Raw genomic sequence first — 20890 nt, 5'->3', positions numbered from 1 at the left:
TTATATTTACTGTGCGTCCTCCTGAAATATTCTTTCCCCAGATAGTGAAATATAAGTTATAAATTAATGAAATATAAGTGTTAAAAGTGTTACCGACCTGGGTCCTTGGGACTCTTTATTTTTTTTTATTAACTTTTACTGGAGTATAGCTGTTTACCATGTTGTATTAGTTTCTGCTGTACAGCAAAGTGAATCTCTTATACATACACATATATCCCTCTTTTTTTGTATTTCCTTCCCATTTAGGTCACCGCAGAGCACTGAATAGAGTTCTCTCTGTGCTCTACAGTTGGTTCTCATTAGTTGTCTGTTTTATACATAGTAGTGTACATATGTCAATCCCAATCTCCCAATTCATCCCACCCCCTTCCCCCACACACACCCCGCATCTATATTGGACTCTTTAATCAATAGAAATTATAAGAGGCCAGACAAGGAATTCAAGCAAGTCTTCACTGGGACTCGTGCTGTAGCACCAGGGAGCGAAAACAAGTAACAGGTGCCCTTGCTCGCTCCCTGGGGGCTGGGGGAGGGGTGAGCTGGTCCCTTAAATGGGGCGAGGGTGGGGGTAGATCTGTGGGGGCCAAAGAGGGGCTTAGGTGGTCTGCCCACCCCCTTGGTAGTGCCGTGCGCAGGGATCATGCGCAGGACCCTGCTTTTGCTCCCAGCTCCTCAGAAGCGGCAGTTGATTGGTGGCCTTTTTGTGTCTTGTTGTTCCTAATTCGCCCCAACTGCGCATGTGTGCAGTTATTTTTAGTCCCTTATAGTTTCTTTGCATTCTGTTGCTAGAGGAGACATTTGTCCAGGTGCAAGCACTGCAGCAAAGAGTCCCAGGTTCCAGATCACAGCCTGTCTCAAAAGAAAAAAGTTCTTATTTCTGTGAAACTTAGGATGAATGCTTTGGAAGTCCTAGATGGAGGTGAGTCACTAAGTAACATTGCTATGGAGTTAGGAATGGGTAAAACCCACCCTGGGGGAAAGTGACTGGGGGAAGGAACAAGCAGTTCTACAAATCTAGAAGTACTCAGCTTGCCAATCTTTAAGCTCTATTTCCACTTTACAGAGAGTGAAACGGGAAATCGTTGTTGTCTGTGACATGTTATGAGTGTGATTTTTGAAAAAAAGAGAAGTAACTCTCAACAGTAGACAAATATTCAAAGGAAGTAGCCTTGACCCTAACAAAAAGGTAAAATCATGACTCTCATTCAGATATAAAAATGAACACATGTTAAGATTCTATTAAACTCATCAAATGAAAGAACCAGGCAGATGTTATAAGTGCTTCAAAGAAAAATTTTTTTAAAATTACATGGAGTAATTTTGAATTGAATATACAAATAGACACAGACTGGCTCTTCCACAGGAGAGGGGGAAGCCCATCTCTACCAGATGGGACAGAATTTGCATGTCTAGCAGTTACCCACACCATAGATTTACAGAATCAATCTGATACGGCAGAAAAGTACACTATAGACGACACATCATTTTCCACTGAGGTACAAATAGTTTTTCTACAGCCCTATACCAAAAGATTGATTTTACATCTTGACATGAGCCAAATTAAAATGAGGTATCTATCTAAGATCTGTGTATCGTTTTATGGTTCCGACATTTTCAATTAACTGGTTAATAATTAGCCCCAGTCACTTTAATAAGAGAGTCTTGGGTATGATAGATTTTCTTTCACTGGATGAAAGGACTTAAAGAAAAGTTTCTATATTTCCTAGTTAAAAAAAACCCCAAACAGAAATTGATTGTTTTTTCCAAACGTTGTAACCTAACAAATGAACATTAAAGTAAGTGCCCAGGAGAAACTGGGTGAAGGATACCAAGGACTCCTCTGTACTATTTTTGCCACTTTCTGTGAATCTATAATTATTTCCCCAAAAATGTTAAAAAGCAAACGACCATTAAAGTACAGCACCAGGGGAGACCCCCCGCAAAGATTGCACCTTGCCTTCCTGGTAGAATGATGGAAGGCTCTCTTGGGCACACGGAGTGAGGGGCAAGGGAGGTCTGCTCCATGTATTCAAGATGAGGGATTATAAGAACTGCATTTCTCTGCCTAAAGAAGGCGTGGGTATTACAAAACAAAAGTAGTCTGAGCAGGGTCAAGTGTGGAGAACTTGAACCTGGTAGCAGTAGATCTTATCAGGAGATGGAATTTTTTTTTTTTTTTTAACATCTTTACTGGGGTATAATTGCTTTACAATGTGTGTTAGTTTCTGCTTTATAACAAAGTGAATCAGTTATACATATACATATGTTCCCATATCTCTTCCCTCTTGCGTCTCCCTCCCTCCCACCCTCCCTATCCCACCCCTCCAGGCGGTCACAAAGCACCAAGCCAATATCCCTGTGCCATGCGGCTGCTTCCCACTAGCTATCTACCTTACGTTTGTTAGTGTATATATGTCCATGCCTCTCTCTCGCCCTGTCACTGCTCACCCTTCCCCCTCCCCATATCCTCAAGTCCATTCTCCAGTAGGTCTGTGTCTTTATTCCTGTCTTACCCCTAGGTTCTTCATGACTTTTTTTTTTCTTAAATTCCATATATATGTGTTAGCATACGGTATTTGTCTTTTTCTTTCTGACTTACTTCACTCTGTATGACAGACTCTAGGTCTATCCACCTCATTACAAATAGCTCAATTCTGTTTCTTTTTATGGCTGAGTAATATTCCATTGTATATATGTGCCACATCTTCTTTATCCATTCATCCAATGATGGGCACTTAGGTTGTTTCCATATCCGGGCTATTATAAATAGAGCTGCAATGAACGTTTTGGTACATGACTCTTTTTGAATTATGCTTTTCTCAGGGTATATGCCCAGTAGTGGGATTGCTGGGTCATATGGTAGTTCTATTTGTAATTTTTTAAGGAACCTCCATACTGTTCTCCATAGTGGAGATGGAAGTTATTCGTTTTCTTAGGCTTTAGGACTTTCAGTTCTTATGCTGTCAGAAGTCAAAATGAATAGTGGCAGTAGTCCCAATGTCAGTGTCAATTTCCTGGCTTTGATCTAGCTGTATAAGATGTTCATATTGGAAGCTGGGGGAAAACTACAGGGAACTCTCTCTACTATTTTTAAAACTTTCTGTGAGTCTATAATTATTTAAAAATAAAAGTTAAAAAAAAAAGAATGGTGGCACATGTTTCAAAGTGTACGGAGCTGACTTTATGAACTTTTGCTGACAGAGGCAGAACTGTAATTTCTCTGGTGTGTTGGATCCATTGTGAAGTCAGATGCATTTGGGGTACACATGGGCCAAGTTAAGGTTACAAGTATCATTCCGGGATTACTGGAAATTTCTCCATCAGCATCTTAAGGATCATCATAAGAAAATTAATGAGAAGTGGAGGCGCTTTTCATAACCTTCAGGGAAAGACAGACGCAGGAAAGAGCTTCCTTTTGCTCGTAGGCAAACGTCTAGTTGCCAGAGAAGAAAGAAGCCTGCGATTGTTTCTCTTCTCTCTCTGTAAACGTTTTCGAAGTCAAAGATTTGCAGGGGACTTCTTTTCACATGCTCAAGGGTAAACCTAAACCTGGGCCTGACTGTGCACGTTTCCCTTGAGAGGAGGAGCCCCAATGCCATGGTCCCTGACACAGTTGTTACCACCGAGCCCTCAGTGTCCCTGGTCTTTGTGGATGTCTTTATGGCCTGGCAAAGGCTTTGTCAACACAGGGTCGGGCAGTCTCTGGACATTCGTTTTAACTTCGGGTGTTAACCTTTGGCTGAGCCACAACTGGAACTTCCATGACGTCCTGCTCTATCTGCCCTCCTCTCTCCCTTGTCTGCCTTTTGCCCTGGAAGCATCCTTCTTTGTTCCCACCGCAGAGACTCACAGTTAAGGATGTCAAAGATTTCTCTGCAGACTGAACAAGCTAAAAGGGGTCAGTTGCCTGGCTTAGAAGAAAAGTAAACAAGACCACCATTGTCTAGTGACCATCATCTTTTAAAACAGACCTTCCCTGAGGAACACGGGATTGTTTTGCGAAAGTATCTTTTTGTAATGTGTTGAATGGCACTGTCTTACAGTCATATGTGGAGAGTGCTTTATGTGATGTTTTCAGGTGATATGGGTGCCCCAGAGCCTGTTTATTCCAGTGGTGTAAAGTGTACCCTTCTGTCCTACTACAGTAAGAATCACAGAGAGTGCAGCTTACCAAAAATGAAGACCCTTTCTGTGACCTTGTTATTGTATTTAAGAGCCCTGGTCACAATTCTTCTTTTTATGCAAGAGAATAAGCAAACCCTTGGTGTGTCTTCAACAGGATTTGTAGGCATAGGTGAAAGAATGCTGTCCAGTCGTCCAAAAAGCAATTTACATGAGAAATCAGAAAACTAATCTTTTCTGATGTTTAATTTCACTTAGATAAATACTTTTTGAGGTTTAATTCCCTTAAAATTGCATTTTTATTGCAAATTTGGTCTTTTAATAGTTAAATTCACACAGCCACGCACTGTGCTGTAGGCAGATAACTAATCAAGATAAGCGCAGTTTTTCCCTTAGGAAACTTGCACCTAAATTACCACATCATCAATAAAGACTAAATATATAACAAGTGAAGGTTTATAATGGTGTAAAATTGTAATCAACTTGAGTTGCAAACAAGAGGCCTTGGTAAATAAATTATGGTCTACACAAACAAGCCATTAAAAACGGTGTGTAGAAGTCACATTAAATGACTCGGAAAGGTTGAAACACTATCATAAGTGAAAACAAAAAGACCTCAGCGTAATATATCGTGTGCACCAAGTAAAAGTACTAGAAGGAAGTATAAATCATTGTAGGTCAGCAGAGGTTATCTCCAAATGGTATGATAATGGGGAATTTTCATTTTCTTCCTTTTCCTTTTTGTAGTTTCTAGATTTTCTATAATAAGTATGTGCTATTTTAGAATTTGAGAAACTAATAACCATTTCCCCCTTAAATGAAAGAAAATACATTCCTAATGTCATTTACAATAAGAAAATCTGATGCTAGTCAATTATTTTCTTTAAGCATATATATGTGATTGCTTGTCTGTGCATAAATTATCTCTGGAAGGAGACCAAGACTGCAATATTGGTTGCCTCCAGGGAGGGGAAATGAGTGGTTAGGGATACCAGTGGAAAGAAGATTTTTCACTAAATATTGTTTTATGTCTTCTGAATGTTATACCATATAAATATGTAGCCTATTCAAAAAAGTAAAGCTTGAAAATTAAGAATTTAATCAGTATTAGCTGAAACTAAGCTTTAGAAACCTTAATCAAGTCCCTGTGTTGGTGTCATTGGCAAACCTTCAATGACTGGGACCACAACCAATACACCCGGTAAGGACTTTTCCCAACTCACTCACTACGAAGTAACACATAAGAGGACCACGCATTCCTAAAGCATGGTCATGGCTACTCTTCCCAGGAACCTGATGGCTGGGGGTAGAATATTGAATCTAATATGGTCTAATGTGGTGTAAGGGCTACAGTTGGCAAAGCAACCTGTCAGTTAATTCTGCTTGCTACACAGTTGTTGATTCACCGGGTAGAGAGAAGAAGGGGTGAAGGAAAGTCATTGATTTAATTGACTGGGTAAAGTATGTTGACCTCAATGATCAAAACTGAGCATAGCCTTAGCATCATTACTCTGATGGCCATACCAGATCTTTCTGTGTGTTGTGTTTCTCTATGAGTCCTGGGATGCCCTGAGCCCCCCTTTCATGGACTGCCCTTTGGGATGCAAGTCACTGTTCTGTGCTGTCTGCCTAAGGCTCCATTCAGCTGCTCCTCCCATGAAGCTTATTCTCACTGCTCTGCTCTTGGGCCATTCAGGCTACTTGGCACTCCTGTGGCACCGTGACTCTAGCACTGCATTCTCACATTGAACTGACTGCTGGGGTCCTCTCCCCCAGGCCCACTCACCTTTCCCTTTGAATGTAGCACTTAGCCATGTCTCAACATAAAAGAAACCAATATATTTTTAAATACATCAAAGAATAGCCAATAACAATGTTTCTCAAACTGGACTCCCAACCCTATATTCCTTAAATTTCTTTTGGAATATCTATGAATGTTCTATGGAAATTTATTAATTTTGTTTTCGTTTCCATTATTCACCTTCTTTAAAAATATATAGCTATATTCTTGATGAATTCATGAATCTTTGAATGACGTCCTGCTAACCGGTGGGATTTGAGTGACCATATTTACACATGTTTATTGATGTGTTGGTGTCAGAAATTAAATGCCTCAAATAATTAGACAAGAAGTGGGAGGATACCATGAATATGAGATGATGCATTCTGCCCAGTAAAGGCCAAATGACTGTCAAAGCTAACTCTATGTGAGAAGCTTTCACTGTAGTTTGATAGAGACCAGTGGTGGGGAAAAAGTCATCATGTCACATCCAGCAGTGGAGACTGCACTGGGGACAGGCAGTGGTATTCTCATGCACAACAGCACCATATCCCAGGAGAAGTCAACTTGAATTATACTGGGTTTGGTCACTTTTTCATGTTTATTTTATAAATTTCTTTGGGTTTTACCATTATATGTGTGCTGTCAGCCCAAGGAGTTTACTACTAGCTTACGTTGTTGCATATTTAAGAGATATCACACCGTAAGGCAATAGTGGCTGTTTTCTTTTCCTTCAAGTGAGTCCACATATTCCTCAAGAAACTCTGGCTTGTAAGAATCTGTCTTTGACAGAAAACAAACTTATTGTTACCAAAGGGGAAAGCAGTGGTGGGGGGAAGGGGATGAAGGATAAATTAGGAGTTTGAGATTAACAGATGCATACTAATACATATAAAATAGATAAACAACAAGGACCTACTGTATAGCACAGGGAACTATATTAAATATCTTGTAATAACCTATAATGGAAAAGAATCTGTAAAAGAATAGATATAAATATATATAATATATAGAATATAAATGTTTATATATTTTTACATATACATATGTATATATATATATAAGTGAATCACTTCACTGTACCTGAAACTAACACAACATTGTAAATCAACTATACTTCAACTTTTTTTTTTTTAAAGTGTCTGTCTTTGGACTTATCTACCATATGCACTAACGCTCTAAAAGTCAGTGACTGTTTGCTTTGCCTGCTTCCTATACCACCTACTATAGTACTTAGCAAATGTCTATAATCATTATGATGACAGGCAATAAGTGCTATGTTAGCATTGCCCTTTTCCAGCATTTGGACACAATGGCAAGTTTCACGTTGATGTTTTTCAGTGAACCTATCTTCAAGTCCAACCTCGTCAAAACTATTCCAGAGCATCATTATCCTTTGCAAAATATCTTGTACTGGTTGGGAAAATCTTAACTGGTGTCTTGGCCCTTGGTGATAATTATTCCAATAAATACTCTCTAAGAAAACACTTTTATGGTGCATACTTTTTACCGGTATATGTGTAGGCAGATGGGTCCCCTCATCTGCTATTCTCAGCACATACATTATTTCACTAAGGGCCTCAAGACATCCATTGCCTGTGGCCTACCAGCATGTGGTACCAAGCCTGGTGGACCCAACAGACAAAACCAAAGAAAATCAAATAATGATTTAGTGAAGGAGGAGGAATAGCTCAAGAAACTCCAAAAACAGATCTAACTACTAGTTCAAGTTCCTTTAATAGGTTAATTATATGCCTCACTTTAGCAGCTAAAGAAAGAATAGTCTCGATTTTTGATAAGAATTTGATGAATTTGCTCACGTATGATAGTTCAGAATACGTCTTCTTAGATGTTCTACTGCTTAAAGTAGGTATGGTCAAGGTGGCATTCTTTTGTACTTAGCAATTTTCAGCTCCTTATTAATCTTATCATCTTCATTCTTGATGATTTTATCATCACCTTTACATGGATGTGAACCACATGCTCACATGTTCTAAGCCCGAGTCAGAACAGAGAAACATAACTCTTTACTCTTTTTCTCAAGACAAGAAGGAGTTGGCAGTTTCAGACTCCTGAAACTTAGATCCAGTACCATTTGGTGTAAACCCAAGGAAAGGGGAACTGAAATGAATACTGTTCATGGCCAAAAAAACTTACTTACATTTGCTTTCATCACTAAAATCTTAGTAAAGATAAGTAAGCTCCCAAACTTTCCCTATTTAGGCAATCTGGCCCACTTCTCTGTGCTTATGTCTCTCCATCCCAGAAGCTGTTATACTCGAGAAAGATACAGCTGTCATCATTTAAGCAAAGCAGTGAAAATGAAAGCTAGCTTGCAGCCATGTATGGTCATCACAGTTGTGTGAAAATGCACTAAAATTAGATTTATGGGACCAGGACAACCTTTAGAAATGATCACTTCTCCCAATCAAACTTACGCTTCCGGTAGTATGGATTATTAAGGTGCAGCAGTGACAGCTGAACACGTTTAGGGGAAAGAAACAGTTTAATCCTATAGAGGTCACTTGTGACATTTATGCATAATTTCCGTAAAACAGCAGTTCTCAAAGTGTGATCGGTGGACCCCTAGGGGTCCCTGAGACCTTTTTAGGGGATCTGCAATTTAAAACGATTTTTATAGTGATATTAAGATATTATTTTTCTTCATCACTGTATTGACATTGTTATTGATGTCACAAAGGCTATGGTGGGTAAAACTGCTAGCATGTTAGCAGGGAGCCACGCAGTGGCTCCACACTGAATTGGAAGTCATTATATTCTTCTCCACTACATACAAGGGGGAAAGAAAAGACAATTTCACCTAAGAATGTCCTTCATGAAGCAGTAAATCTATTCACTTTATTAAATTTCAACATTTGAGTTTTTTTCAAATTAAAATTATTTATTTTATTAAATATCAAACCTTTGACAACATGTATTGTGACAAAATAGTACATTGCTGTATACCAAAATACAGTGGCTGTCCCCCTAAAGAAAAACTAATTGAGAGATTATTTGTGTTGTGAGCTGAACTTTTTTCACAGAACATCATTTTTACTTGAAAGAACAACTGATAGACAAACTATGATTATTCAGGATTGGGTACTTGGCAGATGTTTTCCTAAAAATGAGTAAAATGAGCCTATCACTTTAAGAAAACTACTGACAGTGTTTGTTACTCATGATGAAATTTATGATCTCAAATGAAAATCAGAATTTTGGAAGATTAGTGTCCACCACCACAAACTTAACAGCTTCTCAACACCTAAATATTTTTCTGATGAGATTGATTATAACATTAACAACTGTTTTAAATATTATATGCTAAATTGTGTCACTATTTGAAAGATCTGTATAGTCAGTGAACCAATATTTTCCAAATGACCAACACATGATATTACAAAATTATGTGTGATCAAAAGAGACCATTCAAAGACAGACCAATGAGTTTAATATAACAGAGATCAACATTGCTATTTTATTTCATATTATAAAATCAAGTGGGATTTATCCTAGGAATGCAAGATTGGTTCAATGTAATATACCTTATTAATAGAATAAAAGACAAAACCCACATGATTATCTCAAAGGTATGCAGAGATGCATTTGACAAAATCCAACATCCCTTCGTGATAAAAACACAACAAACTAGGAATAGAAGGGGATTTTCTCAACCTGATAAAAAACATCGATGAAAAACCCACATCTAACGTCAGACTTAAGAGTGAAAACTGGCTGCTTTCCTTCTAATTTCAGGAACAAGACATGGATATCTGCTTTGGCACTTATAATCAACATTATACTGGCAGTTCCAGCCAAGTCAATTAGGCAAGAAAATGAAATAAAAGGCATTCAGATTGGAAAGGAGGAAGTAAAACCCAATTTTCAGATGACATGATCATATATAGAAAATCCTAAGGAAGTCACTAAAAACAAACAAACTATTAGCACTAATAAACAAGCTCAACAAAGTTAGGGGATACAAGACCAATGTACAAAAATCAATGGTACTTCTGTAGACTAACAATGAACAAACTGGAAGTGAAATTAAGAAAAAACTTCTGTTTACAATAGCATCAAAAAGAATAAAATATGTAGGAGTAGAATTAAGAAAAAATGGTGCAAAACTTATATTCTGAAAACTGCATAACATTATTGAAAGAAATTAAAGAACACTTAATTAAGTGGAAAGACATCCCATGTACAAGGATTGGGAGACTAAATATTGTTAAGATGTCAGTACTCCTCAGACTGACCTACAGATTCAATGCAATCCCTATCAAAATCCCGGCTGACCTTTGCAGAAATTAACAAGCTGAACCTAAAATTCATATGTAAATGCAAGGGACCCAGAAAAGCCAAAACAATCTTGAAAAAGAAGAACAAAGTTGGAAGACTCATACTTCTTGATTTCAAAATTTACTACAAAGCTACAATAATCAACACAGTACGATACTGGCATGAGGATAGACACATAGACTGATAAAATAGAATTGAGTGTCCAGGAATAAATCTTCACATTTATTGTCTATTGATTTTCAAAAAGGATGCCAAGACCACTCAATGGGAAAAGAAATGGTGTTGTGACAACCGAATCTCATCAGGCAAAAGAATGAAGTTCCTATATACAAAAATTAGCTCAAAATGGATCAAAGACCTGAATGTAAGTGCTAAAAATATAAAACTCTCAGAAGAAAACATAGGTTTAAACTCCATGACCCTGTATTAGGCAGTGGTTTCTTAGATATGACACCAAATGCACAAGCAATAAAAGAAAATATACATAAATAATTCATCATCAAAAGTGAAGACTTTTGTGCCTAAAAGAATAGAATCAAGAAAGTGAAATGAGGGACTTTCCTAGCGGTCCAGTGGTTAAGACTCTGCGCTCCTAATGCAGGGGTCGCGGGTTCGATCCCTGGTCAGAGAAAGTGAAATGACGATCCACAGAATGAGAGAAAATATTTGCAAATCATATACCTGAGAAAGGTCTTGTATTTAAGACCTCGTAATTCAGGCTCATTATTCAGCAACAACAGCAAACAAGTAACCCAAATTAAAAATGGACAAAGGATCTGAGTAGACATTTCTCCAAAGCAGATATACAAATGGCCAACAAGCACGTGTAAAGATGCTTGTCATTAGGCATTGGGGAAATCAAAACCATAATGAGATAATCCTCTGCACTCACTAGGATGGCAAAAATAAAAAAGGCAGATAATTACAAGTGTCAGAGAGGTTGTGGAGAAATTGGATCCCATATACATTGCTGATGGAATAGGAAATAGACTGTGGAAAGCCATCTGGCAGTTCTTCAAAATGGTAAACATGGAGTTACTATATGACCCAGCCATTTCACTCCTAGGCAGATACCTAAGAGAAATGAAAATATATATCTATACAAAAACTTGTACAAAAATGTTCATAGCAGCATTACTCAAAATAGTCCAAAAGTGGAAATATGGCCAAATGTCCATAAATGAAAGGATAAAGAAAATGTGGTATATGCATAAAATGGGATATTATTTCACAATAAAAAGGAAGGAGTCACTGAAACATGCTACAAAATAGATAAACCTTGAAAGTATTATGCTAGGTGAAAGAAGCCAGTCACAAAGGACCATGTAATGTGTTCCATTTATATGAAATGTCGGCATAGGCAAATTCACAGAGACAGAATATAGATTGGTGATTGCCTAATGCAGGGCCATGGGGGTGGAGGGTAAGAGAAACTAGGAGTGAATGCTAATGGGTACAAGGTTTCTTCTCAGGGTAATGAAACTATTCTAAGATTAATTGCGGTGATGGTTGCCCAACTCTGAATATACTGAAAACTACTGAATTATACACTTTAAATGGATGAATGGTATGCTATGTAAATTATATCTCAATAAAGCTTTTTTTTAAAAAAAATATTTATTTGGCTGAGATGGGTCTTAGATCTTCATTGCAGCACGCAGGAACTTAGTTGCAGCATGCGAGATCTAGTTCCCTGACCAGGGATCGAACCCTGGCCCCCTGCCTTGGGAGCACAGAGTCTTAACCACTGGATCACCAGGGAAATCCCTAAAGCTGCTATTTTAAAAAGTACATATGAAAATCTAGATACTTTCTTTTGAGACAGACATTCAAGAGACTGGTAAAAATGTAAAACAATGCCACTCTTCTCACTAAAATTTTTGTTTTAGAAAATATCCTTACTTTTATTAAAAATATATTGTTTATGTAACATATAATGTTTACTGTTATTTTTTAATGAATTGAATATTTCTAAAAGTTTTTAGTTTTAACTTGTAATATACTATCAGTAAGTATAAAATGCATAAATTGTTATAAGCATATGAGATTATAAATGAGACCATGCTATGGAAATGTATAAAGAAAGTGAAATTAATTGAAATGAAATTCCAAGGTAAAAATATTTACCATTCTACATACTAGTAGCAGGTACTATTAAAAGAAAGAAACACTACTGAAAATTGCTCAGAACTTTATTTAAAAGCAACAAACAAACAAATGCCCTTTTCTATTATTATTTGCAAATGTATATCATACTTTCAAAATTGAAAGTATACCTAGAACAACTATAGATACATTTAGAAAAAAAACTAGCAAAATGAATTTACCTCTTTTTATATATTTTAAGGCTAAATGGTATTCTCCAAAGGTAGCTTTAAAACTATTTTCATCTTGTAGGGCTTTAGTTAGCTGGTGATGTAATAATAGCCCTGCCATGAAGGAGAACGTCAGTGATGTCAACCAGGCAATGCCAGCACCAACAAATGGTTGTCATGAGGACAAATGGGGCCCAAGTGGACTGTGCCCAAGAGAATCAAGTTTCCAGGCATTCTGTGGACATTTAAGTTTGTTTCTGTTTGCACTGAAAGTTAGCAACCACCCACAGCAACTCTCCAGGAATTAGAAACAAAGGTTCCTGAGCTTGGCAAACATTCTCCATGGTTATCAAAGCCTCCTTGCTAATGAAGCATGTGTGACTTTAGCTGACAAAGTCAGGGTGCTGGGTGTTCTTTCACGGGGCCTGTGCTGTTCCACCGCACCTCCCTAACACCTGACTCCCAGCCCCTCCTGGCCATCTGCACAGCCACCTGCTCCTCTTTCTTTACAGGACGAGTAAAGAGAACTGAATACGACTGGCCTTTCAAAGTCAGAGCACAGAGCTTCCCTGCTCACAAGGCCTTCACTAAAGAAGTGTTAATTCAGTAGAACTGGGACTGGAAAAGGGTTGAAAAAAAGATAAAGGAACAGGCAAATCCAAAGGGACAGAAATGAAATTAGTGGCTGCAAGGCCGGGCGGGGAAGGGAGAATGGGAAGTGACGGCTAACAGGCAGAGGGTTTCTTTTTGTGGAGATGACTATGTTCTGGAATTTGATAGTGCCGCTGGTTACACAGTTCTGTGAATATATTAAACACAGATGGATTTTATGGTATGTGAATTATATCTCAATCAATCAATAAATGGGAGCTGGTTCACTGGCCAAAAATAGCAGAGGGAGGAGGCGGGTAGTTTAGTAACATGAAGGGCTGGTTCACAGACATTTTGAGCCACAGCTTTTTCTTCCACTGAAAACTCGATTTGGAGGGCAAGACTAGGTATTTTAAAGAAGCTTTTGTATGAGACCAAAGGACTTGCAGAGTTTCTTCTTCTGGAATGGAGGAGAAGGTTGAGGGCTATTTTTCTAATGTTTGAAGATTGGATTACATGTATATAGATTTATGCAGGTTAATATTTGACTTTGTATTTGGCCTGGGAGAAACTATTTATTGAAAGATTGGGTGGCTCTTAGGAATGCTCTAGTGTATTTTAAAGGCTATATGTATATATATGGATATATGTTTTAAAGGATATGAATATATTGGGCACAGAAGTAGACTTCAGTACACATTTCTAAGCAAGAGCAGAAGGCAGATGTCTTAGTGGAAGAAAGAATTGTCTGGGACATAGATTCAGAGCCAAACATGAAGAAAACAGGGACTTCAGAGGCATAGAGCTCCAAGCAACAAGATGTCCCTGCCCCTACAGATTCTCCATCCTCCACCACCCCTTGCTTGAGTGCCCAAATCAAGGAAGTAAGAAGGTCAAGGCCCCAGAACACTTCTGCTTAAGAGCTCAAAGCATCTTCTAAAATGCGTGTCTGAACTGGTACCCTAATCTAGTTTGACTTCTCCGGTAAATAGGCTATTATGTTGATAAAGAAGAGGGTCCCAACAGGAATCTGCCCACTCCCGGGAAGTAGACCAGGTGGAGGGCTAGCAACCCAATGGGTAGACTTGCATACGTTCCTGTGGAAGGGACTGAGCTCCCCTGGGGAGGGAACTCACCCTAAGGAAAAGGGAGACACAGTGACATGGAACCAGCATAGATTTTGCCCACGAGTTTGGTCCCCACCCTACCTTCCTTGGAGTTGAGTTTGAGCCCCAGGGAAAGAAGGGGCAATGAGTAAAAATGTAAGGAGATGGTTTCACTTGAAATGTTTGTGAGATGGGGGCAGCTTTAGCTGAGTGTAACGCAAAAAGGGAGAGGCATTCTGTTTTCAACGGAGCTAAGCTCACCCTGAGGACCAACAATTTTACTGCTATTTTGGGTATCTCTACGCTCTGCCAGTTGGAAATGGGTGGCTGCTATATATTTCCTTCCCCACAACCTCACAATCAGATGGTACCTAACAATCAGCGTTAGGCTCAGATGAGATTCTGCCACATGTACAAACCTTATTAGCCACTAGGCTCCAAAAGTCACACAACTGGTTTTGTGACTTCCGTGAAGTTTCCACTCTCTTTGTTAGATACTCTGACAAACACTGAGTTTGTTTCTTAGGGTTGCACTAACAAAATACCACAGTCTTGGCGGTTTAAAACAACAGAAATGTATTCTCTCATAGTTCTGGAGGCTACAAGACTGAAACCAGGGTGTTGGCAGGGTCTGTTCCCTCTGAGATGTTGGGTGGGATCCTTCCTTGCCTCTCTCTGGCTTACAGTGGTGACCGGCAGTTTTGATGCTCCCTGGCTTGCAATGGCATCACTCCCATCTCTGCCTCTGTCATCACATGGTCTTCTTCCTGTGTGTCTCTTCTCCTCTTCTTATAAAGACACCAGTCATGGGACTTCCCTGGTGGTGCAGTGGTTAAGAATCCACCTGCCAATGCAGGGGACACGGGTTCGAGCCCTGGTCCGGGAGGACCCCATGTGCCGCGGAGTAACTCAGCCTGTGTGCCACAACTACTGAGCCTGCGCTCTAGAGCCCGTGAGCCACAACTACTGAAACCCACACGCCTAGAGCCCGTGCTCTGCAACAAAGAGGAGCCACCGCAACGAGAAGTCCGCACACTGCAATGAAGAGTAGCCCCCGCTCGCCACAACTAGAGAAAGCCCGTGCGCAGCAACGAAGACCCAAAAATTAATTAATTAATTAATTTTTAAAAAAAGACACCAGTCATATTGGATTAGACTTCAGTATGACTTCATCTTAACTTGATTTCATCTGCCAAGACCCTATTTCCAAGGAGGTCCTGTTCACAAGTACCAGGGGTGAGGACTTCAACATAGTTTGGAGGACACAATTCAATCATGACACACACCTTGCCAGAAAGGGTCACTCCAAAGCCAACACAGCAGTGTCCTCGCTATAAGACCAGCCAGGCTTCTGGTTAAGCCAGGAGAGAATGTCCTTTGTAAAAGGGTAGACCAAGTGGGGTCCAAGATCTTGGTCTAACTGGCAAGTGGTTAGACAGCGAGGTCTTCTGATTCTTGTGCCCCAGTTATGAAAAGACCAGACTCATAATTTGAACAGCTCTGATTATCTGGGGGAAATATAATTTCTAACATCTGTTGTGTTAGTTAACCCTCTAGGGAAGCGTTTCTTAAGCATTTTGTACCACGGACCCCTTTGACAGTCTGGGAAAACCATGGACCCCTTCTCAGGGAAAAAAAAAAAAGCTTTCAAATGAATAAAATAAAATACATAGATTGGAAATGCAATCAAGTCTATTAAAATACAGTTCTCAAAATTTTTGTGTCAGTAACACTTTAACAAGATCTAGTGGAAGGTCTAATAATTATTGTGATTTTAAAGCAGTATTTGGTGATGTCTATAACAATTGTAACATCCATGCAAACACCTGAGGCAAACACCATGCAAACACCTGAGGCTATGGCAGAAGATTTGGTACTTTCCTTCTACCGCGGTTTGCTACCTACTTTCACAATTAAGGGAAATGCATTTTTTCAGTTTGAGGATAGTGAAAGTGAAGATGTAATTTTTTTCCCCATCCAAAGGGACAGACTTGCTGAATGCTATCCTTGGCCTCCTGGGAGGTCAACAGACTCCAGGTGAAGAAGCCCTGACTCCAGTGGATACAGAGAGTATATTCCTGATTAGGGAGCTTCCAACAGTAACTAACAGCCCTGGGGGAAGAAAAGGTGAATGTCACTACACCGTCTACACTGAATCATCTTAAAGTAGGCTATAAATCCTTTAACTGCCAAATTCTGGGAGCCTGGGCCAGGCAGATACCACGGAAGAGATGCAGGGGTCCTGGCCAAGATGGGAGGAGTGGGGCTCTCAGAGAAACAGTCAGCAGGAAACAGGGCAGGAGTGGGCCTAAGAAACAGTTGGGAAATGGAGGTGATGGGGCTAACCAATAGACAGGGCCGGCACAGGGGAAATTAAACTGTAGAAATGGCCAACACCATTTGGTAATGAACTAGATGTATATATAAGTACTTGGAAAGTACCCCTGGGCACCCCTAGAAATTACCTGGGGACATTCCTATATCATTTGGTGGGTAGCTAAAACCAATGAACTGTACATTATGTTAGAATATTTCAGATGGGTTTCATCTACAAACAGCACAAGTTCAAAGCTTGAAAGTCTGTCATTTGACCATCTACTCAAGGTTAAAAAACTTAAATTTCAGAATTTATCAGCCTGCTTCAGTAATGATGCCCTCAGAGAAACAGGTCTTTTTTTTTTAAGCAGAAGAGAACCTACCAACAAAGAACCGTAGATTGACCCATTTTCTATTGCATACAATCTGTGGCACCCATCTAGAAATGTTAAAAACAGCACTTTAGCACATCATTTGTCATCTTCTGCACTTATTCAAATGTAATAGAGGTGGAGTAGATGGGAATGCTGGCCTTGGTGGGCGGGGCCTGATGTCCAATCTAGTCTCTGAACTTCTTGTTTTTCAATTGTGTTTGGCCCACTGTTGGTGTATTCTGTGAGTCAGGGGTCTGCGAAAGAACAAGTAGAGTAACCAGCCTCTGTTTTAGAGAAGACATCTCCATCCAACCATCTGGGGCTGCATAATCCACTGTCCTGCCTCACTTTTCTGGAAAGCCGTGCCTTGGAAGGGGGCCCAGGCTGGACACCAGGAAGACCTGGTGCTATAACAGCCTTGCTGGGGATTAGCTGTCTGACCTTGGAAAAATCCTTTAATCTCTTAGGGTTTAAGTTTCCTCTCTACTAAATCTCTGAGGAACTTTCCAGTTCAAAAATTATTCTATATGACAGCATAATGCTTAAAGGAAAAGCATTCTTGTGAACTTCCACTATTGTTTTTTATTATATTAATCAAAATAGTACTTAAAGGGCTTCCCTGGTGGCGCAGTGGTTGAGAGTCCGCCTGCCAATGCAGGGGACGCAGGTTCGTGCCCCGGTCTGGGAAGATCCCACATGCCGCGGAGCGGCTGGGCCCGTGAGCCATGGCCGCTGAGCCTGAGCGTCCGGAGCCTGTGCTCCGCAACGGGAGAGGCCACAACAGTGAGAGGCCCGCGTACCGCAAAAAAAAAAAAAAAAAAAAAAAAAATAGTACTTAAATATGTAAACTTAAAACTAGATATAAACTCCTTATGCACGCCATTTTAGAGATTTTGAAATAAGCAAAACAACAAATCCAATAAAATTTTAATCAATATATATTATTATTAAATTTCAATTACTTTTATTCATTAATAATTGACAGTATTAAGTCAATTCAATGGCTAATACTGCTTTGCTGGACATAAACTGCTGCTAACAATTGGAATATAATTTTCCAGGGCACTGCCTCTACCACTGTGTTCTGTTGGATGACTCCGTTCTCCCATTCTCTCCCTTTGAACTCTTGTGAAACTTTCTTTAAAGCCGTGGCATCATTTGGCCTTTACTTTGGAAGAATGCACTGTTTATGTATTATGTTCTCCTTTGCTCTTTTCTCCTGAGTCTGCAGTTATTAAAGTAAAACAATATAGCTCCAAATGACGCTGTAACCAATGGTGATATCTTCATAAGGAGTCATCCAGGTGACCCCAAACATGTTTACATTAGTATTTTTATTGGGTATTATGAGGTCATCATTGAAATAAAAACACGAGCATTTTAAATTTCTTATAAATTCACCATTCCCTGGGATCTCAGTTTGAGAAATGTTGTATTATGACTTTACAGTGGCCCTGGCAGAATCTTCCTCTAGTGCCTGCATGATACCTCTTAGAAGGACATAACACGTACATTAGGCCCTCAGTTCATCTAACGTGTTTCTGGAAATCAGGACGTAGAACACATGATCCAATATGTTTCCAAACGTCATCAAACACAAGGTGACGCCCAGGAAAGAAAAACCCATGCTCTCTCTTACAGAAATCCAATTCCCATTCCCTGCTTTCCAAAAGATCTTTAAGAAAGAAAGTAGATCAGTAAGTTCCAAAGAACAAAAGGAGTATTACTACAGTGAAAAAAAAAAAAAGCATGACCTGAAATTCACCTCTTGGCCTCCAGATATGTGGTCTATTTGATTTTAAGCAGGCTGCTGCCATAGAAAAAACTCATGAGACTCAGACACAAAGAGAAGCTCATGGTGACCATTCTGAAGTGTGCTTGTGGGAGAGTGGACAGCCTTCGTAACAGAGTTCAAGGTCTGCAATCTCCAGAAACAGCCTACAATACACAAGAAAGCCATCAGCACCCTCGAGACATGGCTGACCTTCACAGTACAGCCCCGAGACTCACCTCAGCGCAAGAACAAGGTGAAGGTAGCTCTCATGATCAGGCACAGGAAGGTGAACTTGGCATCAACATTGGTTATGACACAGAAGCCAACCACCACCCAGGAAGTTAAGAGTCCACTGGTGGCCTGGCGGAGTATAGTGGATCCGGAATGAAACTGTCAGCCTCTGTGGGAGTTTGGCCACTGTCACAAAGAAGCACGGAATATTTCTCTCCCTGAACTGGTGGAGGAAAACTCAGAGGGCCAGGCCGTTCAGTGGCAAAGCAGAGGCCAACACCAGCAGAAACAGGGACACGGACAAGGTCCTGACACTCTCAGATTTTATGGAGGAGTTGAATACCCGGGAAGCCTGCATTTTTACAAATATTGGGGTGAGATTTTTGTTTGTTTGTTTATCAAAGATAGAGTTCTTTCTTTAAGGTCTACTTCTTACCTCTTTCCTGTGGAAATCCTTGTCTAGGAAGGCACAGAACAATTGTAGTAATTGCTGCAAAGGTGGGGGAAAAAAAGAAAAAAGAAAAATCAAGGGTAGTTAAAGCCTGAAATGGAACATTATTGAAAACCCCTTGTACGTCCTTTCTTTTTTTAATTAAACTTTCAAAATTTTAAGATAATCGTAGATTCACATGCAGTTGTAAGAAATAAAACAATGAGATCCCATGTACCCATTATGCTCTTTCCCTCAAAGGTAACATCTTGCAAAACTATATTACAGCATAAAAACAAGGATATTGACATGGATCCAATCGACATACAGAGCATCTCCCTTATCCTTCACATCGCACTTTTATAGCCACGTCTACTTCCCTCCCACACCCACTCACTCTTTAAACCCGGGCCAACCACTACTTTGTTCTCTGTTTCTATAATTTTGTCATTTCAAGAATATTACATAAATAGAACCATGCAGCATGTAATCTTTTGGGATTGGCTTTTTTCGCACAGCATAACTCCCTGGGGATTTATCCAAGTTGCTGCGTGTACCCATAGTTTGTTCCTTTTTATTGCTGAGTAGAATTCCATGGTATGGATGTACCACAGTTTACTTAACTATTCCTCTGTTGAAAGACACCTGGGTTGTTTCCAATTTTTGGAATGAAGTTCCAAATGAAGTATTCTATTATAAATTATGGCTGTAAACATGCATACATAATATGCATTACATACAAAAATATGTAAACATATTTTTGTGTGTGATGGTAAATTTTCATTCCCCTAGGAAAAATACCTATGAGGACAATGGCTGGGTTGCTTGGCGGTTGTAGGTTTAGTCTTTTAAGAAACCGCCACACTGTCTTTCTGCTGTACCATTTTACATCCCTACCAGCAAGGTATAAGTGTTTATTCTAAAATATATAAGGAAAGGAGAAGGAACTGGGTATTTAAAACTATTTGAAAAAGAAGAATAAACCAGGAGCGTTTGGTGGTTTTCAGTATACAAGTCCTGAACAGGTTGTGTTACATTTACACCTAATTCTCTTTCTTTAATGACTGTAAATGATAATGCATTTAAAGTTTTAGTTTCCATGTGTTTATTGCTAGTATCCAAATATACAATTGATTTTCTTTTGATTTGATATACATTTAATGGGGCTTTTTTGAATAGCAGAAGTTTTACATTATTTTTAACATCATTATTGGAGTATAATTGCTTTACAATGGTGTGTTAGTTTCTGCTTTATAACAAAGTGAATCAGTTATACATATACATATGTCCCCATATCCCCTCCCTCTTGCGTCTCCCTCCCACCCTCCCTATCCCACCCCTCTAGGTGGTCACAAAGCACGGAGCTGATCTCCCTGTGCTATGCGGCTGCTTCCCACTAGCTATCTATTTTACGTTTGGTAGTGTATATATGTCCTTGCATGTTGATCTACAACCTGCAATTTTGCTAAACTCACTTATTAGTTACAATTTTTTGCTTTTTTGGTTTTGATAGGTTCCTTGGGGTTTCCTTTGTAGACAAAAGTGGCCTCTG

At 39.4% G+C, this 20890-nt stretch overlaps 1 protein-coding gene across 1 annotated transcript in view; it reads right to left on the bottom strand.

The window, feature by feature from the left end:
- VWA3B (von Willebrand factor A domain containing 3B) overlaps positions 1-20890 on the bottom strand; it is a 252388-nt gene that overhangs the window by 216390 nt on the left and 15108 nt on the right. Inside the window, exon 3 of the mRNA XM_082671774.1 lies at positions 19345-19398. Within this exon, the coding sequence (XP_082527900.1) occupies positions 19345-19398 (54 nt within the window). The remainder of the gene's footprint in view (positions 1-19344; positions 19399-20890) is intronic.

Source organism: Grampus griseus, assembly GCF_964374135.1.
Source record: "Grampus griseus genome assembly, chromosome: 15".
Taxonomy (NCBI): domain Eukaryota; kingdom Metazoa; phylum Chordata; class Mammalia; order Artiodactyla; family Delphinidae; genus Grampus; species Grampus griseus.
Note: the sequence above shows the minus strand (reverse complement) of the source record. Positions and strands in the feature narration are given on the sequence as shown.